Source organism: Musca domestica, unplaced genomic scaffold (genome assembly GCF_030504385.1).
Source record: "Musca domestica strain aabys unplaced genomic scaffold, Musca_domestica.polishedcontigs.V.1.1 4, whole genome shotgun sequence".
In the NCBI taxonomy this organism is placed as follows: domain Eukaryota; kingdom Metazoa; phylum Arthropoda; class Insecta; order Diptera; family Muscidae; genus Musca; species Musca domestica.
This window is the reverse complement of record NW_026712328.1, coordinates 22,172,439-22,187,229: the sequence shown is the minus strand read 5'-3', so window position 1 is coordinate 22,187,229 and position 14,791 is coordinate 22,172,439. Positions and strand designations below refer to the sequence as shown.

General features: G+C 36.1%; 1 protein-coding gene across 1 annotated transcript in view; it reads left to right on the top strand.

The window, feature by feature from the left end:
* LOC101891812 (probable serine/threonine-protein kinase roco5) overlaps positions 1–13,445 on the top strand; it is a 350,337-nt gene extending 336,892 nt beyond the window's left edge. Inside the window, exons 4-8 of the mRNA XM_059126805.1 lie at positions 9,145–9,343; positions 9,415–9,500; positions 9,572–9,827; positions 9,892–11,696; positions 11,766–13,445. Coding sequence (XP_058982788.1) covers positions 9,145–9,343; positions 9,415–9,500; positions 9,572–9,827; positions 9,892–11,696; positions 11,766–12,864 — 3,445 coding nt within the window. The 3' untranslated portion in view covers positions 12,865–13,445. The remainder of the gene's footprint in view (positions 1–9,144; positions 9,344–9,414; positions 9,501–9,571; positions 9,828–9,891; positions 11,697–11,765) is intronic.
* The last annotated feature ends 1,346 nt before the right edge of the window (positions 13,446–14,791 follow it).

Sequence of the window (14,791 nt, the reverse complement as noted above, 5' to 3'; positions counted from 1 at the left end):
TCACACTGGAATTCCATCACGAAAAACTTTTTTTCTGGAAAATTCTAACCAAAATGCTTTTGTACGCATGTAAACAATATACTGAAATGTCACTGGAATAATTTTAACAGCTGTCGGGCGAGTGGCTTTGAAATGACAGCAGTCTAAAGTTGGTTGCAGTCACCTCACCTGGCCGGCGCTTGAGTTCTGATGGCCAACCGGAGGTGCACATTTTCAGCTGACCTCTTTAGCAAGTAAACACGAATGTTTTCTCTTCGGAGAAAAAGAAATTCGACAGTTCACCACTTTCGGCCAGGCGAAGCAACTCTTTAACTCTTTTTAGTCTATTTTCTTTCTGTTGCGGTGTAAGTTCTTGCACTTTTTGGAATTTCAATGGCTTTACCCCGAGCTCATTTTTCAATATTTACCGAATGGAATATTGCGATATGTTCAGCTCACGATCCATTTTTCGGCCACTGCGACGTGGGTTTCGATCAAGTCGCCTTTTTACTTTTCGAACCATTTCTGCTGATGTTGCTTTTTTCTTCAGTCCGAGCGATGGTACGAGACACAAAAGATTTATTCAGCCACTTGTGGTTTTCCAACCAAATGTATGGCATGATGGTTTGGTTGCTAAAATAGAACGTTTTAAAGTGAAGTTCCAGAAATAGTAATCATACATGACATTTTTCCATTCTATAAAACTTTTCTTCTTGTTTTCATTTAATACATATTTTAATATATTACTCCTCTTGACGTTGCTCAGAAATGTCCCCTCATTTCCATAGCACCCTCGCTTCTAGTTAACAACCAGCTTATTTTTAATATTTCCCTGTTTTCTTTTTGGCTTATTAATATAATGTGTATTTGTTACAAACAAAAGGTTAAAAACACGTATATGATATGCATAAAAATAGAAGACATTCCTCTGCACAGGTAATGTTAAAAGCAGACACGTTCTTTGAAAAACGACCACCACAAAACGCCCACACACACAGACACATTTTTATGCAATTGTTTTTCATTTTAAGTACACCTACAACTCTACCTCAAGATGAAATCTTCACAACACTTAACTCTTTTCTTTGTTTTTGTTACTCCTGTATCCCTAGCTTACCACTCTGTCTAAATATATACATACAGATCTCTTTAGAAGTGTGGGGGAGAGGAATGTATTTGAAAACAGGAAATTGTTTATTTGGTCGTCTTAGTGGTCTAGAAGTCTGGTGGAAGTAGCAATTTTATCTTCTATTTCCTACCACAAGCTGACAATGAACTTTAAGTAAGGGCTCAGTGCTCTGCTAACAAGCTGCTTTGAGTTCAAAATGTGATATGAATATTTATGAATAAAGTCATTGGAAGCTCGTGGGAAATTAGGGAATATACACTAAATATAAACTTGAAAATATTTACGAGTTCAAAAGGATGTTTTAAAATACATACCTACTCGTTTTAAGAGGTTTTTAAGGAAAGTATCGAAAATAATTCAGAACAAAAATCTCAAAAATAAAATATGTTCTACAGGGTGAGCTGAAAAAACTGTCTCTAAGCCCCTCGTCCGACAGCTGTTAAAATTATTCCAGTGACAGCTCATAATACTGTTTACAAGCGTAAAAAAGCATTAATAAGAAAATAAGTTATTCGTGATGGAATTCAAGCGTGATAGTGTGATTTTTTTTATTTTTGGCTGGAAAACCACAAGTGGCTATCACAAGAGCACTCCAGCATTTAAATATGAATAAATCTTTTGTGTCACCGCCCTTTACCGTGATACTGGTAGCGTAACCCGACGTCAAGGAAGTGGAAGAAAACAGCAATATCAGCAGAAATCGTTCGAAAAGTTAAGAAGCGACTTGATCGAAAACCGCTTCATAGTGGCTCGGAAGCTGAACATATCGCAATATTCCATACGGCAAATATTGAAAAATGAGCTCGGGGTAAAGCATTGAAATTCCATACAGTTCAAGAACTTACACTGCAACAGAAAGAAAATACACTCAAAAGAGCTAAAGAGTAGCTTCGCTTGGCCGAAAGTGGTGAATTGCCGAATTTGGTTTTCTCCGATGAGAAAGCATTCGTTCGCCAGTAGTTTGTAAACAAACAAAATGATCGTGTTTACTTGCCAAAGAGCTCAGCTGAAAATGTACGCCTTCGGTTGGCCACCAGAACTCAAGCGCCGGCCATGGTGATGGTGTGGGCCGACATAACAGCCGATGGTCGCTCTACGCTTGTATTATTGGACCGTGGCATGAGAATAATTGTCGAATATCATCGCGAAAATATTCTGGAGGGTGTATTAAAGTCTTTGGCAGGCAAACATTTTCGCCGCAGACCTTGGACACGAGAGACCCAAGAATGGTTACAAAATAAGGTTCCTCGCTTCATTTCCAGCGCACAATATCCACCAAAATCTCCGGATACCAATCCGTTGGACTATTGTGTCTGGAGTATTTTGGAAAGCAAGGTTGGCACTAAAAAATACCTAAGTGTGGATCACCTCAAGCAAGCGCTTCTCCGGGAATGGGCCAAAATACGGCAGAGCTGCATTCGGCCAGCGTGTGACGGTTTCATTGGCCGTTTGAGGCTATAATTCGTTTCAAAGGTGACCAATTCGAACAAATCTAAACATATTCTAAAATTTGATGCTATTTCCGACATTCTTTGCTCTCATTCAATGTAATTAAAAAAAAATGTAAAAATATTGCAGTTTTTATCTCACTCTATATATGTCTACCACACATAAATCCGAAAAGTGTAAAATATCAGCGCCCTACGAAGGCTTAAATCACTGCATATAATTTCATTGGTGGAGTATGCATTCATTTAATAAACACTTGGCTTTAATCAATTAATTAAGTGTAATATTCACGTCAATTAGTTTTCGTAATCGACTTTTCTCAGATTCTTTCTTTCTTTTTTTGATTCCATTGACTTTCATACATGCGTCGACGTCTGCCACAATTTATGTCTCATTTTCTGCTACCATCAACCGTTGCCACACCACTGTAGACTACTTTTACAATCACTTATAGTTTTATATGCATTTTTCATTTCGTTTCTTGAACTGGTCTTCTTTATCGATTGTGTTGAAGATTTCAATCTTTCCGCTGATTTTAACACTTTTTTCGATAGCCATCAGACACAACTCGGGTTTCCATGAGAGTTTTTCTTTCCGATGGCAATTTTGTAGCCTGGTTTGAGCATGGTTTTCTTTGTATCTTTGCTTTTGTTTCTAATTTGGTTCTATTTACCGTTTTCATTTCACCATAAAACAGCTGTAAAGAGAAAGAGTAAAAGAAACATCGGATGACAGGTGATATACGAAATAAGTCTTGTGGCGCGGCATTTTATTGCAATATTTAGCAACCACTCTGACAGGTATTGTCTGGTGATTATTGTGGCCAACCTGGGGCCTACAGTGTCAAGCAAAAGTTGCAACATTTTAAAAATATTATTTGGAAAACATTGCCACAAGAAAGATTGAAGTAAAAGTAGTCTTCAACTTGTATCCAACAGTATAACCTATTTCAAATGGCGTACATTGACAACTATCTAAAAGTTGCATCTTTTGTTTTGCACAGTTTTTTTGATAACTCTGTCATTTTCTGTAAATTTGTTCATTGAAAAGCTATCCTCACTTGTCCACATTACTTCTAATTATTGTTAGACAACAATTTAATGTGACTGGGAAGGTAAAGCGTTTACTTTTCTTTTGTTCTTAGGAAGCAAAAAAACAACAACTCTTTGATAGACATTTTTACACATAATTCTGTTCCATGGAATTGTGATTTCCCCACCAAGAAGTTTCGTTGTTTTTTATTTTTTCTTTCCATTTTGCAAATGAGGAAATCAAAAAGTGAATGTCTCCATATGGTGGCGTTGGTTATATTTTTTTTTTTTTTGAGATTTAAGCAAGAATTGAAATGACTTTCAATTATGGAAATTATCAAATATCGATGGAAATTAGAGAAAATAGAAAATATCAAGAGAACAAGAAAAATTTACTAAGAAAAAATTTACTAGAGAAAAATGATGGTACATATATGGAAGAAATAAAGGATATACAGGGTGAAATAAAAAACTGCAACAAAGTCAAACGCCATAATTTTTACTTTAAAAAAAAATTATGAATGAAAGCGAAAAAATTTCGGAAATAGCTTCAAATTGTAGAATAAATTTATATTTGATCAAATTGGTCACTTTCAAACGGCTTATAAAACCGTCACACGCTGCCGAAAGATTGCTCTGCGGCATTTTGCCCCATTCCAGGCGAAGCGATTGCTTGAGGTGATCGACACTTTGGTATTTTTTTGGGCCAACCTTGCTTTCCAAAATACTCCAGACACAATAGTCCAACGGATTGGTATCCGGTGATGTTGGTGGCCATTGTGCGCTGGAAATGAAGCGAGGAACCTTATTTTTTAACCATTCTTGGCACGTGCCGAGTGCGATAGTGCTGAGTCCCGTTGGTATGTCTAAGGTCTGCGGTCAAAATGTTTGCATGCCCAAGGCTTTAATACACCGTCCAGAATATTTTCATGATAATATTCGTCGATTAATACGAGCGGAGAGTGACCATCGGCTGTTATGGCGGCCCAAACTATCACCATGACCGGCGCTTGAGCTCTGCGGTATTTTGACCCATTCCCTTGCTTCAGGTGATCGACACTTTGGTATTTTTTAGTGCCAACTTTTCTTTCCAAAATACTCCAGGCACAATAGTCCAACGGATTGGTATCCGGAGATTTTGGTGGTCATTGCGTGCTGGAAATAAAGCGACGAACCTCATTTTGTAACCATTCTTGGGTGGCGCGTGCTGAGTGCGATGGTGCTGAGTCCTGTGGGAATGTCCAAGGTCTGCGGCCAAAATGTTTACGTGCCCAAGGCTTTAATACACCCTCCAGAATATTTTCGGGATAATATTCGGTATTTATTCCGATGCCACGGCCAATTAATACGAGCAGAGAGCGATCATCGGCTGTTATGGAAGCCCACACCATCACCATGGCCGGCGCTTGAGTTATGATGGCCCACCGAAGGTGCACATTTTTAGCTGACCTCATTGGAAATTAAATACAATAATTTTTTTTGTTTACAATCTGCTGCACAACGAATGTTTTCTAATCGGAGAAAACCAAATTCTGCAGTTCACGACTTTCGGCCAAGCGAAACAACTCTTTAGCTCTTTTGTGTGCAAGTTCATTTTTTAATATTTGACGAATGGCCACCACCATTTTTCGGCCACTGCGACGCGAGTTTCGATCAAGTCTACCGTCCACTTCCTTGACGTCGGGCTACGCTACCAGTATCACTGTAACGAGCGATGGTACGACACAAAAGATTTATTCACATTTAAATGCTGGAGTGCTCTAACGATAGCCACTTGTGGTTTCCAGCCAAATATAAAGAAATCACACTATAACGCTTGAATTCCATCACGAATAACTTTTTTTCTGGAAAATTCTCACCAAAATGCTTTTGTACGCTTGTAAATAATATAATGAGCTGTCACTTTAATAATTTTAACAGCTGTCGGACGAATGGCTTACAAATGACAGCAGTCTAAAGATAGTTGCAGTTTTCATTCTCACCCTGTATATTATACAGGGACAAGTAGGTGTAACAATCTAAGATCTAAGAAACGTTCACTCTCTGTGACAGTTTTCTTTGTTTCCAACCCAAAATCATTAGTTTCAAATCTAAGGCAAATAGTCTAAAGGACAAGGCTAAGCCATTATCGATCTAAATTGCTCATGGTGGAATAAATTTTGAAAATAAAGTAAATATATCGGTTTATGGTCAAATCCTGCCAAATGAAAAAAAACACAAATATTTTTTGTAATTTCTTAAAATAAATATTACACAGAACTCAAGCTCTCGGGTATGCTGTTTTTCCTCACAATCAAAAAGGTCGATAAAATTTAGAGAAAGTATTGCGTGACCACACGAAATTGAACTTATAAAAAAAACAATTCTACGAGTATTTTTTTAAATTTAAAAATATGAAAAACTTATAGGGATTGCTTTTCTTCTAAATTCACTTTTGTATCTACGAACAATAACAGGCTATTATTTCGCAAAACAATAATTTGTTTTAAAAGTAAAAAAAATGTCAGTATGTAACTAATGAAGTGGTCAAAAAATTCTTCATTTCTATTATGATGTTGACATTAGATTTTGACAGCTCTATCATGATTCTCATGGCTTAAGCCTAATTAAATAATAATATTTTTGACTATACATGTTTATAGACAGCATTCAAAAAAGATGGTAAATGTCAAATACATACATATATTTATTTAAGTTATAATCATCAATTAATTGAACTATTTATGCATTGATATTTAAAAAATTCTCATTAAAAGCAACAAAGTAATAACAAGTAACAGCCAAACTCACCTGTAATTAAATAAACATTTTTAATTATCGATGCCACAAGCAAAAGAAGGCCGTTGCTTGCGTAAAGCCATTGAAATTCATTTACAAGATATCCATGGCTTCAAAAGTCCGCCGTGGAAACCAACAACGCTCTTTAGTGCAAGCATAACATTTTGAGTTTAAAATAAATAATCTTCCGCTATCTTTAGGTGTTATTAATGGCAATAACATGGCAAACACTTGTAACAGTTTTCAACTAAAAACTGAAAACTGTTTGTCTTTTCCCCACAGGCTAAATAAAATTTCACTCATTTATTATGCTCACAGGTTTATTTATTCCACCCATTCTTCAGACCCTTTTGCTGCCTCTCTCTCTCTCTCTCTCTCTCTCTCTCTGTTTCATGGATTAAATTAAAATTTTTCATAAAATTGCCTATCCACTGTATCGAATTTTGCCAAGGTGTAACAGAAAAGAAAGTAAAACTGACATGGTTGTATTGATTGGTTTTTATTAAAATTTAATTACCATAAAATGCAGTTAAATAAGAATGATTATAGTTATCATCAAATGATGGTGTATGGGTATGGTATTACAATCATGATGAATAAATATTAAATGTACAACTAAGCAATTGCTTAGAGGAAAAAATTGTAAGTTTGGTTTAATTAAATGAGCATTTTTCGTTGTCAATTTTTTTCGAATTGATTTATTATCACGGTTAACCCGGATCAGGGTTTGTATATACAGGGTAAAGTTTGTAATAATTCATTCCTAGAAAATTGATCACAAATATTAGCTAAAACGCCGAAAAGTCAATATTTAAGGAGTTTTGGCCATTTTAAAGTTTGTAATAATTCATTCCTAAACAAATGATCACATATAATAGCTAAATGTACCGAAAAGTCAATATTAAGGGAGTTACGGCCATTTTAAAGTTTGTAATAATTCATTCCTAAAAAACTGATCACAAAAAATAGTATTTCTTAGTACCAACCTTGCTTTCCAAAATACTCCAGACACAATAGTCCAACGGATTGGTATCCGGAGATTTTGGTAGCCATCGTGCGCTGGAAATGAAGCGAGGAACCTCATTTTGTAACCATTCTTGGGTGGCGCGTGCTGAGTCCTGTTGGAATGTCCAAGGTCTGCGGCCAAATTGTTTGCGTGCCGAAAGCTTTAATACACTCTCTAGAATATTTTCGCGATATTCAGAATTTATTCTGATGCCACGGTCGATTAATACGAGCGGCTGTAATGGAGGCCTACACCATCACCATTGCCGGTGCTTGAGTTCTAGTGGCCAACCGCGAAGGTGCACATTTTCAGCTGACCTCTTTTGCAAGTAAACACGTTTGTTTACAAACTGCTGGACAACAAATGTTTTCTATCGGAGAAAACCAAATTCGGCAGTTCACCACTTTCGGCCGAGCGAAGCAACTCTTTAGCTCTTTTTAGTCTATTTTCTTTCTGTTGCAGTGTATGTTCTTGCACTTTTTGGCATTTCAATGGATTTACCCCGAGCTCATTTTTCCATATTTGCCGAATGGAGCCATTTTTTGGCCACAAAAATAATCTTAAAAAAAAACATCGTTTATTGGGCTATAAATATTCCTTAAACTTTAAAATTTAAATAACGTAACAATCCCCAAATTTATAACCTGTAAATATTCTTAAAAATAATGTTATTGGCCTGTAAATATCCTTCAAAATCCACTTTAGATGGAACAATTTTTTTTTTTAATTCTTAAAATAAATCAGGTTTGATGGCCGGTAAATTCCTTAAGAAATACATAAATGTTTTACAAAGGCTTATGATTTTTTAACGGTTGATCTTGCCATTTTTAATTTGTAATGTGTCTTTCTCAACTACGGAAGAAATATTTCAAACACCGTCAATTTCTCAAAAGTAATTTTTTTATCTGAATAACGTAATAATTAAATATTATTAACAATATTGCCTTATCATTGCCTAACTGAATCATCGTCAGCATTAAAATTACCAATTAACATAAGACACCAATATAAAGCCAAGTTAATAAACACATCAATCTAACAGAAAAAACAATTTCGACACGAACAGAAATACCAAAAAAGATTAAAGATTTTCTGATTACGCGATGAAATTCTTATTCTTGTTCGCCCTTTTATGGGCTTTTATGAATTTCGACTGATAAAAACTCATAGCATTTTTGATTAACAAAACGACAATTGCCCTATTTAAGAAGAGCCAATAAAAACAAAACCGCCATCGACACTTGTTTACATAATTCCAGCCTAAATTATTTATGAGGTGACTGACTGGCTGGCTGGGCTGACAATAAGACAGAAATTTGTTTAATTTCTTTTTTCATTCAAGACCGCGCGTTTTTCGTTTCAAAATTCCAAGCACGTTTTGGCAAAACAATTAATTTCGTCAACTGTTTTATTTATATACGAAACATGATGTTTTGACTTATTCCGAGTTTGGAGGTTATTTTTGGCAAATATCATAAATTTTTAATTAAGGGTTTACTCATTAAAAATAAAAAAATGAAAAGGTGAATTGCAGCATGCCTTTTTTCACAAGGGAAAATAAGCTGTTCTTGGCAAACAAGATCATTTAAATTGTTTCAGAAACTAATACAATACTTACTTATTCCCATGATCGGGCAAATCGCGTTTCTACCCTTATCACGCTATGTGCAAACAGATTTTGATTACTTTCTTTTTTTTTTAAACTGTAATTACTTTTTTTAGAATAGAAAATAGCCTAATACCATTTCTCTATGTTTGTTGTTCATTTACAGTTTTATGGGAGTCTGTGTACAAGAAGGACAACTACATGCCTTGACCGAATACATAAATGGTGGTTCATTGGAACAGCTTTTGGCAAATAAAGAAGTCGTTTTAACGGCTGCAGCAAAAATAAGACTGGCATTGGGTGTCGCATGTGGTATGGCCTACGTTCATGATGCAGGCATATTCCATCGAGACCTAACGAGCAAAGTATGTATAGATCGTTTAAACAATTTTCAAGGAAATATGTGTACAATGTTAATAAATCTCTCTTCTTACAGAATGTTTTAATACGAAATTTACCCGGTGGACGTTTTGAGTCTGTCGTTGGAGATTTTGGTTTGGCTACCAAAATTCCTGATAAAAAGTAAGATCCTTAATTGCAACTCAAGTTTCAACAACACAGTTAATCAATGGCCATTATTATATATTCTTTAGGGTCAAAACCCGTTTGGACTATGTTGGCTCGCCCTATTGGGTCAGTCCTGAATGCCTAAAAAATCAATTTTATGACGAACGCAGCGATGTTTTCTCATTTGGTATTATCTGTTGTGAAATCATAGCAAGGATTGAAGCTGACCCTGATATTATGCCACGTAGTGATTCATTCGGTTTGGACTATTTGGCATTTGTTGATTTGTGTCCTATGGATACACCACCTGTATTTTTAAGACTGGCTTTTTATTGTTGTATAGTAAGTATCCTGCTAATGGACACCTTAAAGAATATATTATTTATTGCACGTTTTTTCCTTCCAGTACGATCCCAAAAGTAGGCCTACGTTTCATGATGCTTCAAAGAAACTTACTTTACTTTTGGAAAAATACGAGCATGATCCCAATTCAGGAAGTGCCACAAATGGGGCCACATCATCTTCCTCATCCACAATCAGTGCCAGTTCAAGTCCCTTGAGTTCCTTGGATATGACTTGTTCGCCTAACGGTAGCGATGCGGAAAATATTTGTCAAGCGAATACCCATAAAAATGGTTGTACTCGTCATTTGTCAACAAAGAAATTAACTACCCCCAGTACAACAGTCACCACTACACCGTGTATCAAAACAGCTCCGGCTGGTCAAGTAACGCCGCGTCACATGAAGGAAGTAAACGAGAATGGTTTCCTTTTCCCCGACCAAGTAAATCGCAGCAACTCAATAACGAATGGATCGCCCCTACAATTGGATGTCGATGACAACTGTAGCACCAAGAACCGTGTTAAGAGAGCCACCAAACGGTATGAAGCTGCAGCTGAATTGCTAATGCAGCAACATCGCCGTTCTCTGAGTGAGAATATTATACACTTTCCCTTACATACCACCCCCAGCGACAAAGCTCGTTGCCATCAAATGAATCGCCAACGATCTTCCACTCATTCACCAACCCCACCGCCCTTTGGAGGTTCACCCAGTGCCACTGCTGCCAGTGCTGCACACACACAGGCACGTGAGTCACCACCACCGGTGCTAACCCTTAGGAAGGTGGCCGAGACAATGTGTCTCAAAGATGCACTCTACAAACCCATACGTTCCGATCACAATGGCGTCAAATCTAATCCTTTCACAGCTTTAGCCCAATTGAGAAGAGTGAAGAAGGTATTGGGAGCCAATCCAAAAACCTATGCTGCAGGTGTGGGAGACTTGTTTAGTTCGTGTTTCGAAATGTGTGCTCCATTCTTTAAGGAGATGGCTGCATTGCAGCAAAAACCAGCCAATGGTGTGACAGATGAAAATGGTGGTAAAACTGGTACGTCAACAACGACTGCGGCTTCAGCAACATCACCTAACGAACCAAAGAGTCTACCAACATCCCCGCAGTTGTCACGCAAGTACAGTGCAATTGAACTTAAACTGTCACCAACACTACCGCTCCCACGGTGTTGTACTAATGAAGTAGACGATGATGATTGCGTGGACGACTCGGATGCCGAGCAAGATGCTGATGGTGGTGGCAACTGTGCCGATGCTGAATCCAGCAGTGATGATTCAGCTGAGCGACCTGCACCCAATCCAGTTGCACGCAAATATAGGGCCAATTCCCTTTTTACACACCCCTTATTTCGTGGCAATGGTAGCACTAAAACCTCCGAAGATCAATGTTCGGCAATTGCCGCTCTGGCTGCACAAACTGCTGCAGCATCAACGGCAACGGTAGCTATGGAAGACTGTAACTCGTCCGAGGATGGATGTGATGGTAGTGCTCTCAAACCCTCCAAGGACTTGCCCATCTCCGCATCAACACCTTCGCCACCTACACCACCAGCGCCCACGTCAGCACCCATGGTTGCCACACCCGCCTCTTTATCTTCTTGCACAGATTTCGATTTGAATGACATAAAACCCAGTGATTTTTTGCCCACAAAGAGTTCACTGACACGCCGCGACTCTATAGAGAGTGGGTTCTATTCATGTTTCAATGAGGAATCGGATGCTGCTACAACGTTCCGTCAATTCAATGGTGCCGGTGTATCTTCATTAGGTTTGGGTTGTGGTGGTGGCAGCAGTTGTTGCTTCGAACAGCTTAAATCACAACTTATGTTGGATGTAGGTGCCAATGGGGAATTAAGGTAGGATGTTAATTTCATCGATATTAGAGATATAAACTTATTAATTTCTTGTTTTCGATTTATTTCCAGCGACAAATTGGCCAGTTTATGTCGCTGTTGCTATTACAGTTCTGCGTCACAAAATGGTGGAGGCCATCATCAGTTCCTCAATGATTCCTCCTCCACCTCTTCGTCGGTGCTGCTAATCGATGAGCCTACCACAAGTAGTGGTGGTATAAATACTTCTTCCAGTGCAGCGGCTTTACGTTCATTCGATGATTTGGAGCTACCAGATGCAACACGCAATCATCGGCGCTATACCTGTCATCACCATTTGCTAGGTGCTGGCAATCAAAACGATAGCAACTTTGCAGCAACTGCTGGTCTTATCAATCGTTTGGCATTGGATTCAGAAATCCATTCGTTGATGCAGCGCAGTCCCTTTGCCACTAATCAATTGTTGTATTGCAAAAATCGTACCTCCTCCATATACACTGATAGTTCGGATGATATTAGCAGCTTGGCAGGTTCCGATTCATTGCTATGGGATGAAAGATCATTTGCCTATCCGCCTAGCACACGTTCAGCACAAATTGCCAAAATTGTTGAGTATTTCGAGAGAAAGCGGCAAGTACCTGACACTTTGCCACCACCACGTGGCAGTATGAGCAGTGGTGGTGCTGTCGGAGGTAATAGTGCCACAGGTGGTAGTGGCTCAACTTCTTCCTCCTCTTCTATGGCAGCAGCTGTGGCCGCCTCAGCTTTAGGTTCCTCATATTTGTCATATGAAACGAGACGTTATTCAGATTTCAAACGTCATGCAGCTATCAATTCCGACTATGAGGCGTTTTGTTTCGATTTGGATAAGAAGCCATCACAGGCCCGCTTAATGGTGTGCGAGGGTGCGGTTAAATCAAAATTACAAATTTTCGATAAACTAAAACAGCAACAGGTAAATTGTGCAGCAACAACAACGAATTCAACGAACAATTGCAGTAATGCCTCGGCTCCAGTTTCAACAAATGGTGGTACATCAATAAATAGCAATGCAACCGTTACATCAGTGGGGACAACATCAACATTAGCGACTACAACGTCTATGACAGCATCGACTGGTTCTATAACACCAACCCAAACTCCTACAAGTACAACGATAGCAATATGTTCACAAATCAACAGTGCTGGTTAATCGATAATTACATCCTCCAACATATGTTATTTCAAATTTAGCTTGCCTTGAACTATCCCCAACTTATTCTTCTAACTACTTTCCTTTCTAGAGTTAATCCTGGATCTTATTCTTTATATGCTAAATTGGTATTGTATCCCTGTTTCCTATTTCTTTCTGCTTTCTGGTACTATAAATCCAAATATACAATGAATTATTTTTTAAGTTAATAAATAAAATAAAAGATTTTTGTTATTAATTCTTTATAAAAAAATTCCTTATTATTTTTACACAACTATACAATATGAAAAATGTGTGCGTGCTGATTTTTAATGTATTTCATCAAACAAAAAAGAGAGACAAGAAATTCTGATTATTTTATTTTTTGTTATAATATGCTTCACCTTTATTTTTGGAAGAAAAATTCCCTTTAATTTATAAATTATTTATTATATTTTTTGGAAATTAAACGAAAATAAGTTCAATACAAATCATGTGAACAACAATATCAATGGCTACTATTTGTTTATTTATTTAAGATGGGTCAGAAACAAAAACTATTGTGACATTTCAAAACTGCAGATGTAGATAGTTTTCAATTTTAGATTTTTTTTCTATGGATTTTGTGATGATTTTTTCGACGAATTTTAATTAACTTACACTCAGAAAGATCATAGCCTAATATGAAAACTTAGTGTTTGTTGTACATCTATAAAGATTACATACTAAATTACATAAAATTAAAATTGAAAGTTTTGAGAAAAATATTTCCTATGAAAGACTAAAATATTTGTATTTTTTAATTTTATTTATAAGTACCATACTCAAAAAGTTTTATGTAATTTCTTCTTCAGTTGTTAACTATTTTTCTGTGAGCTGAGCATACAATACTTGCTATCGGAAAAATATATGAAACGTGTTTCGTAATAACATTCGTTTTGATGTATAACTCAGAATTCAAATAAATGCCGCTTCAATAATTGGATAAAATGTTACCCTCACACACAATCTTGTGATTGGATAAAACTCTTTGAAATACATGGAAAATCACAAAAGGCGCATCACTTATACTCTAATTTAAATGCCAAAAGTAATTATGTATAAAAATGTAAAAACTTATATTCATTCATACATTTAGGACATTAGTTGTTTATGTTTCACATACATTTAATAATTTTAAATGTTCCAAGTTTTAGTTAAAAATCTAATGGAAATAACCTTTTTCATTTCAAGTCTATAAATATTAAAAAAACTAGTCTTTTTCTATTTAAAACGAAACACTGAAAAAACCAATAACAATGTATTATTTTAATTTAAAATGAAAAAAAAAACACTTTATTTCATTCTATTTTGGGTATACTCTACAAAAACAATGGCCAAGCTATTTGAAAATTATTTATTTATCTTATTTATTGTAAATCATAATTGGTATCGTTTAAAAAAATAAAGAACATAGTGTATATTAATAAGAACACAAACAATTAAAAAATATATCAATAATTTAAATAAATTCTATTATATGTATGTACACACAAATATATTAAAATCTATAAAAATCAGTAAAATACACGAAGACGGGAAAATATCTATTAAAATTTGTTTTGTTGTGTTTATGTAAATTAAAATATTTTAAATTTATATAAACAGCTTAATATATATTTTTGTTTTATATAGTATTATTAGTAAAAAGGGGTTGTAAGACTTAAATATGAAATAATGAAAATCTTTATTATTTTTATTGAATAAATGTTTAGTGAAATGTATGTTGTATGTATGTTTACACACAAAATCTACATCAGTTCTTGTCTGCGAATTTTAAGTTTTGTAAATAAACAAAGAAACGCATTGATAATTCTATTACTTGTAAGATTCGAAGACAAAAATAGTTTCCCATAATGTGCGTGTGTGTGCATTCTGTAAACCAATTTGGTGTGTACAATTTTTGTTA